This window comes from Borostomias antarcticus, assembly GCF_949987555.1.
Source record: "Borostomias antarcticus genome assembly, chromosome: 12".
NCBI classification, from domain to species: domain Eukaryota; kingdom Metazoa; phylum Chordata; class Actinopteri; order Stomiiformes; family Stomiidae; genus Borostomias; species Borostomias antarcticus.
In genome coordinates, this window is record NC_140245.1 from 15,975,148 (window position 1) to 15,986,216 (window position 11,069).

The 11,069-nt window shown below is 49.5% G+C and overlaps 1 protein-coding gene across 1 annotated transcript in view; it reads right to left on the minus strand.

The window, feature by feature from the left end:
* itsn2b (intersectin 2b) overlaps positions 1-11,069 on the minus strand; it is a 47,469-nt gene continuing 36,400 nt past the window's right edge. The window contains exons 29-39 of the mRNA XM_084446448.1: positions 9,995-10,116; positions 9,516-9,622; positions 7,252-7,435; positions 6,625-6,723; positions 5,846-6,013; positions 5,459-5,671; positions 3,200-3,318; positions 3,011-3,093; positions 2,374-2,457; positions 1,993-2,166; positions 1-1,683 (exon numbers count right to left, since the gene is read on the minus strand). Coding sequence (XP_084302574.1) covers positions 1,523-1,683; positions 1,993-2,166; positions 2,374-2,457; positions 3,011-3,093; positions 3,200-3,318; positions 5,459-5,671; positions 5,846-6,013; positions 6,625-6,723; positions 7,252-7,435; positions 9,516-9,622; positions 9,995-10,116 — 1,514 coding nt within the window. The 3' untranslated portion in view covers positions 1-1,522. The remainder of the gene's footprint in view (positions 1,684-1,992; positions 2,167-2,373; positions 2,458-3,010; positions 3,094-3,199; positions 3,319-5,458; positions 5,672-5,845; positions 6,014-6,624; positions 6,724-7,251; positions 7,436-9,515; positions 9,623-9,994; positions 10,117-11,069) is intronic.

Here is an 11,069-nt window from a genome sequence, read left to right on the forward strand (position 1 = left end):
TACCTTTTATTAACCTTTTAGAACCCTGAATTGGAGAATGTCATAAATGCTCATATTGAACATGCTGCAGGCTAGGCAGCATCTACAGTTACCCTGTGGTCAGCGCAGGCCAGGAAAGGCCGCCCACACTCAACCACCAATCAACCAATGCCAAAGTAAAAGAAAAAAGAAAAGAAAAATTAAAACACAAAAATACAAAATGTACACTTCAGATGAATAAAAACAAATACAAATAAATGTGCAGCTCAAAATGAGAAAGATGACTAGGGAAAGAGATCAGAGGAGAACAGGTAGTATTCTCTCAGTCTAGCTGTCCACATCAGCATTAGGCCTGTCATACAAACACTGACAACCATTCCATCAACAACACAGCGATTACACAGCCTCAGTGAACAGTCCTTTAAAACCAAAGGATAGTCACACGCATAAATTAAAATAAATACACTTCTACCACACCAGTCATGAGCAGCCGAGCCACAAGAGGGCGCCAATGGTAAAAGAACAGACACCAGGCCTTGTCCCAATTCTTTCAAATGCATCTCCCTCCATCCTTACCTTCTTCCTCGGAGAAATCGCTGATCGGACATGAATAGACTGGTAAGAGCTTAATAGAGGAGCACACTGCTTTCACCGATCCTAATCACGTTAGTCCAGAGATTCTACACGGCAGAAGTAAAGGCTATCTGAGGAGAATTTAAAATGGAGCCCAAACCTAACAGAAAATCTCACCACCCTAAAGAGGAAAAAACCCTAAAGATTTGAAGCAATTTATCTAACTTTGGTAGAGTTTTTAATGTGCTGCTTGCCACAAAGATATGAAAATAAAGGTTGCACTGAATCACCCAGAAAATGGTGAATACAGTTTGATACCGGCAGAGTACTGCTGCTTCATAAGGCAAATGTCATTTTTAAAACTAATATTTTTTCAGAAGACCTCAAGATCACCACAGTGCATATGCCTGACTTGCATATCTACATTAAAGGCCGATACTTATTACTGCTCCTAGATTGAAAACAAGCAGGTAGTCAAACAGATTCCAATGTGGGATAAGAGATGTGTTTCTCTAAACAGTAATATAGACATGGTGGAGGAGGATGAAATCCTGAGATAGTCTCACGTCATGTCCAGAGGTGAACTACGGCGGCGAGGACCTCTGTCGCACAACACTCCTAAGACTCTCTTAGGAGAGGGTCTTAGCAGACAGTCTTAAGACAAGAGACAAAGAGAAAGAGAGTGAGAGAGAGTGATGGCTAGCAAGAGGGAGTGCACACAGTCCCTTCTCTGTGTTTGTGCTGGTGTAGTCAACTCTTTCTAGAACTAGAATCTTCTAGAATGTTCCACCAAATTAAACAACTAAGCAAAAGCAGCGCAATTGTGATCGGCTGACAGGAAGCCAACCCTCTCTTCACGCAGCGGTCCAATCCTTAACTGTGCTCAGAGCAGCTAAAGGAAGTGGCGCTACTCCTGTAGTTTAACCCCAGGGGAAAGGGGAGGGGGAGAGCTGGGGGGGGGGGGCTGCCCTTATTTGGGCGTGGCCTTGTTCTGGAACAGCTGCAGGTCGAGGCGGACCCAGACCTCGCCGGTGGGGACCTCGTGGAGGAGGAGCCGACGCGTTGCCGCCCCCTTGTTCTCCAGTTCCTTCTTTATGGTCGCCACGGGAACCTCCGTACGGCCTAGGAAGTCTAGAAAGGGAAGGGTAGGAGAGTTAGAGAACAGATGGAGAGCGATGGAGGGAGGGAGAGAGAAGAGAGGGAGGGGGAAGAAGCGAAAGGGAGATGGGAGAAACGGAGAGAGACAGAGAGAAGCATTGAGAATAATTTGTTGGTTTTATTTGTCCATTTAAACAAGCCGTCATCATGATACACAAACATCGCCCACACACCAACTACACGAGCGCCCCCCTCTCTCCGCCGCACGCCAGCAGAGCAGCGGTAGACGAGCCTAAGCAGGTAGCAGCGGTCTAAAGAGCCGTTAAGAGCGCCGTCACGGACCGTCGGGGGAGAACTGGTCCCTCTGGAAGATGGTGATGCAGAGGACGTCCTGGTAGAGGTCCCGGATGTGGAACTGGCAGTTGAAGTTCCACTTGGGGTTGACCGTGTCGGCGAGCGTCCGTGACGTGTAGATCTGCGCTCCCATGGTCACCTCACAGTACGGGTTGCTCTTCCCTGGAGAGGGGAATGGGAGGAGAGGAGGAGAGGGATGGACAGAGGGATGTGTGTGTGTGTGTGCAAGGGGATGTGTGTGTGTGTGTGCAAGGGGGGGTTAGAGAGGAGACAGAAATGTATTGTTTATTTTATCGTTTTATTCACGATCTGTGCTACAGAGACATTGCATAACCTGTACAAGTGGTGTGTATGTGTTGAGTGTCTGACCGTTAGGTTTGCAGGACTTGAGCTCAGTGGCCTCCAGGATGGTGACGAGCAGCCGGCCAATCCCACTGGCCTTCAGAGAGCGAGCTGGGGAGAGCCATTAAAATTTGTCAGACTAATGCTAGGACTGGGAATCTGAGGTAAACCAGTCAGTAAAACCAGTCAGACTAATATTAGGACTGGGAATCTGAGGTAAACCAGTCAGTAAAACCAGTCAGAGTAATATTAGGACTGGGAATTAGAGGTAAACCAGTCAGCAAAACCAATTCGGAAAAATACTAGGACTCTGGGGTAAACCAGTCAGTAAAACCAGTCAGAATAATACTAGGATTGGGAATCTGAGATAAACCAGTCAGTAAACTCAGCCTAGGACTAGAAATCTGAGGTAAACCAGTCAGTAAAACCAGTCAGACTAATATTAGGACTGGGAATCAGAGGTAAACCAGTCAGTAAAACCAGTCAGAATAATACTAAGACTGGGAATCTGAGGTGAACCTGTTTGGAAAGCCCAGTCAGTCGAATACCAGGACTGTGAATACGATGTAAACCAGTCAGTCAGACCAGTACCAGTACAGGACTCTACTGTGTAGAGTGCGTAGATATCAGGTGACCACGGTGGTGTTGTGTCTGTGAGGCGGACCTTGGTAAGCCTTCTCCCTCTTCTTCTTCTCCGTCTCGATGAAGTCCTCCGATGCTGCCTTGATCTTCTGAACCCAGGCCGTCCTAGCGACACACACACATACACACACACACAATAAGAAAAGTGCTTATACTGTATGCCCATACGATGAATTATCTGTGTTTGTGTGTGTGAGCGTCAGTCCTGTACCTCTCGTTGATGTTGTCGGTTCTGAGGATGTAGACTCTGTCTATGTGTGAGATGTGGAAGATGGGCTCATCACTGGACGGGTCTGGAAGCTTCACCAGAACCTCGTTCAGGAACACCGGCTGCAGGGAGACCACATACAGTACAACACCAACCAGGGCTGTCATAGGCCTACCTAGGGCTGTCATAGGACTACCTAGGGCTGTCAGGCCTATCTAGGGCTGTCATAGGCCTACCTAGGGCTGGCATAGGCCTGTCATAGGCCTACCTAGGGCTGTCACAGGCCTGTCATAGGCCTACCTAGGGCTGTCATAGGCCTGTCATAGGCCTGTCATAGGCCTACCTAGGGCTGTCATAGGCCTACCTAGGGCTGTCATAGGGCTACCTAGGGCTGTCATAGGGCTACCTAGGGCGGTCATAGGCCTACCTAGGGCTGTCATAGGCCTACCTAGGGCTGTCATATGGCTGTCATAGGCCTACCTAGGGCTGTCATAGGGCTAACCTAGGGCTGTCATAGTGTAGTGATTTAATTTGATTCAGCTCCCCTGCATTTTAATCATGTCATGATATTGTAATCTTGTTCTACGTAACCAGAACTTTAAAGGCTGATCTGCTCATGAGGGATAGTAGATGAAACCAACAATAAAACTTTATGGGCAAAGTCACCACCAGATGTAGCCACCGGGAACGGATGTGTAGAGAATGGAATGTCCCCACTGAATCAGGTTAACGCGGGAAAGCATAAATGCGCACCCAGCCTGAGCATACAAGATACTCTTTTCTCTTCTTCCTGCTGAAATTCCTGGCCTGGTTTCAAGTAGCCTCGGCCAATAGCAGCCAGAGAATAGTGCTGATTATGCAGAGGTATGTATAGCAAGTAAAAAGTATTTGCTCCTTTTCCTGTGGGGGGGCAGTTGAGATTCCGGAAGGGCCCTAGTTTTCCTCTTAAAAAGCAGACAGAGTCCTTCACCCAGGAAGCTGGGAGAGGGGGGGGCAGTTGAGATTCCGGTCGGGCCCTATTTTTTATGCAGAGATTTATAGCCTAAGTATTTTCTCCTCCTCCTGTGGGGGGGCAGTTGAGATTCCGGAAGGGCCCTATTTCCTCTCAAAAAGCAGACAGTCCTTACACCCAGGAAGCTGGGAGGGGGGGGGGGGACATGAATGTAGAACATGAGTTATTTGCTGAGCCAGCAAAACTAGACATCATTTGATTGGTGGCAAAAGTAGTGATGTATGGAAAATGGGATGTGGTCAAGGGTGGGGGGAAGGAGTGATAAGACTATAAAGGTCAATTACACAAAGGGAAAAGTTGTTCTTTCCCGGGGAAGCTCCGACTTACATGCTGTTTGTTTCTGAAGAGCATTAAAGTCAAATCGCATTTGGACTCTTTGTGCCTCGAGTTGTTTTTTCTTCTCGGACTCTGAAGTTATTTTGGAACTTTGAAAACCAATCTGGACTTAGATTTATTTCTGGCCGTAGATTTATTTCTTGGAATTTGACCTAAGACATAGTAAATTATTTTACACGACAATAGGGCTACCTAGGGCTGTCATAGGCCTACCTAGGGCTGTCATAGGCCTACCTAGGGCTGTCATAGGCCTACCTAGGGCTGTCATAGGGCTACCTAGGGCTACCTAGGGCTACCTAGGGCTGTCATAGGGCTACCTAGGGCTGTCATAGGGCTACCTAGGGCTGTCATAGGGCTACCTAGGGCTGTCATAGCGCTACCTAGGGCGGTCATAGGTCTACCTAGGGCGGTCCTAGGTCTACCTAGGGCGGTCATAGGCCTACCTAGGGCTGTCATAGGCCTACCTAGGGCTGTCATATGGCTGTCATAGGCCTACCTAGGGCTGTCATAGGGCTAACCTAGGGCTGTCATAGGGCTATCCTAGGGCTGTCATAGGGCTAACCTAGGGCTGTCATAGGCCTACCTAGGGCTGTCATAGGACTACCTAGGGCTGTCATAGGACTACCTAGGGCTGTCATAGGGCTACCTAGGGCTGTCATAGGGCTACCTAGGGCTGTCATAAGCCTACCTAGGCTTGTCATGTGCCTATATTGGTCATTGGCCTACATAAGAAAATTGTCCGTCTGAACACAGACCTTACAGTACCCAGCACCTTGAAAGAGAGTGTGTGTGTGTGTGTGTGTGTGTGTGCACGCGCGCATGTGAGTGTGTGTGTGTGTGTGAGTATGCATATGTGTGTGTGTGTATATGTATTTGTGTGTGCGTGTGTGCATGCGCGCTGGGTGTGATCTCACCGGCTTGTACATCTTGAGCTGGGTGTTGTTCTTGCTGCTGAACAGCTTGTCGGGGCCGGAGGAGCTGAACTGCTTGGCAGCGTGGGTCAGCAGCAGGAAGTCGTTGAACAGGAAGGCCCAGAGTTCCTTGCTGCTCTTGGCCTTATAGACCTTCCCACTGTGCAGCAGTTTCCTGGGCCCCAGGCAGTTAGTCAACGAGTTGAACACCAGGTTCTACATGGGGAGGAACAGACAGGAAGAGTTACTGGAAGAGAGAGAGAGAGAGAGAGAGAGTGTGAGTGTGAGTGTGAGTGTGTGTGTGTGTGTGTGTGTGTGTGTGTGTGTGTGCGTTTGCATACTGCACTGTCCAGTCAGAATCGATAACCCGCTTCTAGAGTTGCCGTTTACCTCGGTGACGCCCTCACACTGGACGTGGGCCTGGATCCACTCCAGCCTGTCTGAGTTCTCCTTCTCCCTCACGCCCTCGTTGACCTGGGAGCACAGCTCCTCCGCCCGTTCCAGGGCCTCCCTCAGGGGGCCGCGGTCCGCGTGGGCCTCCTGAGTACTCTCCAGAATCTACTCGCACACACACACACATTGAGACAAATATATTAAAATCCATCCATCCGTCTTCATCCGCTTATCCGGGGTCGGGTCGCGAAGGCAGCAGCTCCAGCAGGGGGCCCCAGACATCCCTTTCCCTAGCAGCATCAACCAGCTCTGCCTGGGGAATCTTTAGCCGCTCACAGGCCAGTGCGGAGATGTAATCCTGCCACCTGGTCCTGGGTCTACCCCGCGGCCTCCTCCCAGCCGGACACGCCTGGAACACCTCCCTAGGGAGGCGCCCAGGAGGCATCCTCACTAGATGCCGACACCACCTCAACTGGCTCCTTTCGACGCAAAAAAGCAGCGGCTCTACTCCGAGTCTCTCCCGGATGACTCAACTTCTCACCCGATCTCTCAGGGAGACCCCAGCCACCCTCCGGAGAAAACTCATCTCAACCGCTTGCATCCGTGATCTCGTTCCTTCGGTCATGACCCATCCTTCATGACCATAGGTGAGAGTAGGAACGAAGATAGACCGGTAGATAGAGAGCTTTGCCTTTTGGCTATACATTTAAATACTTACATAAAATGTGTTCAAAACAAGTACACACACACACACACACACACACACACACTCTTACGTTCTTTATATGGAGAGGGTAGCGTGTGATTCTCTGCATGGGCTTGAGCAGGAAGCTGGACAGGGGCATGCCTTTACACCGGTAGTCTGTGGCAATTTTCTGAGGAAGGAACGCAGCATATATCATTTACATTCACCTAAAATACGTTCCATTAAAAACAACGTTTACAATACATCCCGTTAAAAACAACATGGAAGACATTTCGCCTTTCTTCTCACATCCAACCCCAGATCTTTGGGCTTCACCCCTCACTCTGTCCCTCATCCCTCACTCTGTCCCTCCTCTCTTCTCTCCCCCCGTGTTCTCCTATTCTGTCCCCCACCCCCAAAACACACACACAATTTAGCATTTATATCCTTGTGGGGTCCCTAAACCTAACAGTAGCCATAAAATGTAAACCTAATCCTTTGACCCCTAACTTTAAACCTAACCTCAAACCTAACCCTAACCCTACCCCAAATTGTAACCCAAGCCCTAAACCCTAACGTTTGACCTTAAAATGAACCCTAACCTTAGGGGGCTCATCAAAGTGGCCCCACAAGGATTTTTTTTTCTTGTTTCACTGTCTTTGTGGGGACATCTGGGCCCCACAAGGGTAGTTTTACAAGCACACACACACACACACACCTTGAGGAAGTCTTTGAAGTCGGGCTGGTTGTCGGTGCGTGTCTGGAGCAGCGTGGCTCCGTTGAGCTGGCAGGAGCAGAAGCGGATGTAGGGCTGCATGTGGGCCAGCTCCCCCGCCAGGATGTCTCCAATCACCTGCACCGGCATGTTCTCTCCCCCCGTCTTCTTACGCACACGCAGGGCCCTACACACACACACACGCACGCACACGTAACACGCACGCACACGCGCACACACACGTAAGTATCCCCCAACAAACACACAAGCAATCACGCACGCACGCACGGAAGCACACACACGTAAGTATTCGCCAACACACACACGTAAGTATTCCTCAACACACTAGGGATGTCATGGTGTGGATCTTTTCCCGCTAACTAATAAACCCATGACAACACCGGTATTACCGGTAACACCGTCTACAATAAGAGAGCGCTTGCTTTGATCTTTAACATTAGGCCGTTGCCTTACGTTGTATTTCAATTTGGTGTTGCCTGCAAATGCGCGATCACAGTGAGATATAAACGTTACACTCAGTCTTGTGCTTCTTTATGATCAGAAATCATTTTTTGCCATGTAGTTTTTCAACATGGCCTACTAGGAATATGCACCATGCCCGAAGCAAATTCCTAGTATGTTGAAAAACTGCATGGCAATAAATAAATCTTATTCTGATTATAAAGAAGCACAGGACTGAGTGTAACGTTGATCTCATTCTTATCTTACTCGGATTGCGCATTTGCAGACTAGCCGTGGAGACATACAACGCCAAATCTCCGCAGGACTTAATGTTAGTTATGAGTGAAACGCTGCTAGACTACTAGAATAGGCGAGAGAAGAGGCTGCTAGAATAATCTAGCCAGCGAGCTTATAGCAACAGCCACTCCTCGGTGGCTAGGTTAGCAGTTAGCGTTAGCTAGGCTAGCTAGCCACGAGAGGCTGCAGCCATAACCTTCCCCTTCCTCTTCCTCTAGACTCGCTCTGTGCTGCGTGCGCTCGCGGAGGGGCATATGGAGTCAAAATGAGGCCAGAAAGCATTGTAAACGTAAGTGAAGTATTGTAAACGTAAGTGAGGTATTGTAAACAAAAAAATATGAATTGTAAATGTAAGCGAAGTATTGTAAACGTAAGTGAAGTATTGTAAACAAAAAATATATAAATAATCACTTCATTATTAAAAAATAAAATAAAAATTGCATTTACGATACTTTTTTGCGTTTACAAAACCTTTTCTGCGTTTACAACACTTTTCTGCCTTTACAATACTTTTTCTGCGTTTACAAAACTTTCTTGCGCTGCAAAACATTCTGGCCTCTCTTTGACGTGGGGGCGGGGTTAGATGAGTGGCGTGTCCAGAGAGGAAGAGGCGGGGTTTCGGGATGCCCACCGCCATATATAAATCAAAACCATAGAAGAAGTCCAAAAAACGTTGAGCAGCGCTCATATGGCGGTGGGCATCCCGAAACTCCGCCTCTTCCTCTCTGGACACGCCACTCATCTAACCCCGCCCCCACGTCAAAGAGAGGCCAGAATGTTTTGCAGCGCAAGAAATGTTTTGTAAACGCAGAAAAAGTATTGTAAAGGCAGAAAAGTTTTGTAAATGCAGAAAAGGTTTTGTAAACACAAAAAAGTATTGTAAATGCAATTTTTATTTTATTTTTTAATAATTAAGTAATAATTTATATATTTTTTGTTTACAATACTTCACTTACGTTTACAATACTTCACTTACGTTTACAATACTTCACTTACGTTTACAATTCATATGTTTTTGTTTACAATACTTCACCTACGTTTACAATGCTTTCTGGCCTCATTTTGACTCCATAGGGGCAGATCAGACACCTGTTTGAGTTTGATGAGTGAGCGCTGATATGTGAAAATTAACTAAATGGGTAAAACAACGGTGTGCCGGTGTTTAAGTGATGACTCAGTGAATACACGTGTATGCCCAAACACCGAGTAACAACGGTAACACCGACAACCGCAGCAAGCCTAAGGCCGGATTCAGTCGACGCAAACTACATAAGCGCAAGCAACGCAAGCTTCGCTAGGCCACGCAAGATCTTGTTGCGTCCTTGCGTGTGTCATGCCGAAATTTGTCACTTGACGCAAGCAATAGTGCAATTCCTTGCGTTTCCACAAAACAAAACACAGAACGCAAGCTCTCGAGTCATGTTGGAGCTTATATTATATTATATTCCCCAATACTTGATACTGTTCATAACTACACACACACACACACACACACACGTTATACATACTTGAGCAGTTTGGTGTTGCAGGCGATGAGCTCCTTCCAGTTGACGAAGATCATGGCCATCTCAGCCTCCGTCAGACGGCCGGACTCAGACATGGGCTTGTGGAACACCTGCACAAAACACCAGCATACAGCCTGTCTGCCTGTCTGTGTGAGCGTGTGTGAGTGTGCATGCGTCTGTATGAGCGTGTGTGTGTGTGAGTGTGCCTGTGTATGTCTCTATGAGTATATGTGTGTGTGTGTGTGTGTGTGTGTGCGCGTCGGTCTGTCTGCATGAGCGTGTGTGTGTATATATGTGTGTTTGTGTGTGCATATTTGTCTGTCTCTAAGTATGTGTGTTTGTGTGTGTGTTTGTGAGTGTGTGAGAGAGTGAGAGTGCATGCGTGCGTGTCTGTCTCCATGAGTCAGTGTACATGCGTGTGCACGCGTGTGCGCGTGTGTATGTGCGTGCATGCATGCGCGCGCGCGCGTGTGCGTGCGTACCTCCAGGACGATCTGCAGGTCCTCCACGTATCTCTCCTCTGTCTGGATGAGCTCGTGGATGTAGCCCTGCCTCTTCCTCTCCTGGGGGGTCATGGAGTCTAGGCTGGTCAGGTCAGCACACCCTGAGAGAGGAGTGGGGGGGGGGCAGGTTGGAGAGACAGGGAGGGGGCAGGTTGGAGATGGAGGAGGGGGCAGGTGGGAGAGGCAGGGAGGGGGCAGGTGGGAGAGACAGAGAGGGGGCAGGTGGGAGAGACAGGGAGGGGGCAGGTTGGAGATGGGGGAGGGGGCAGGTTGGAGAGGCAGGGAGGGGGCAGGTGGGAGAGACAGAGAGGGGGCAGGTGGGAGAGACAGGGAGGGGGCAGGTTGGAGATGAGGGAGGGGGCAGGTGGGAGAGACAGGGAGGGGGCAGGTTGGAGATGGGGGAGGGGGCAGGTGGGAGAGACAGGGAGGGGGCAGGTGGGAGAGACAGGGAGGGGGCAGGTTGGAGATGGGGGAGGGGGGAAGCACAGAGAGAACAGCTACTTTAACCTGCAGGAGAAACATCCGAAACACACACACACACACACACACACACACACACACACACACACTCTACAGTGCGCTCTTACCTGGTACAGACAAGAGTGCCCATTGTGACTGTCCGGGAGTCCTACACAGGCCGTCTGTCTCCACACATCCCCCCTCATCTCCCCACCTTTCTCTTCTCCTCCTCTCCCCCTCTCCTCCTCTCCCCTCCTCTCCCCCTCTCCTCATCCCTCCTCATCCCCCCTCCTCTCCCTCTCTCCTCATCCCCCCTCCTCTCCCCCTCTCCTCCTCCTCTCCTCCTCTCCTTCCCTCTCCCTCTCTCCCCTCCTCCTCTCTCTCCTCTCATCCCATCCCTGTCTGCACGCGCTCAGAGAGGGGACAGGGCCTGGTTTCCCAGGCTGTGTTGGGGACTAGACCCGGTGTTGAGGGGAGGGGTTTCCTGGGTTACCAGGCTGTGTTGGGGACTAGACCCGGTGTTGAGGGGAGGGGTTTCCTGGGTTACCAGGCTGTGTTGGGGACTAGACCCGGTGTTGAGGGGAGGGGTTTCCTG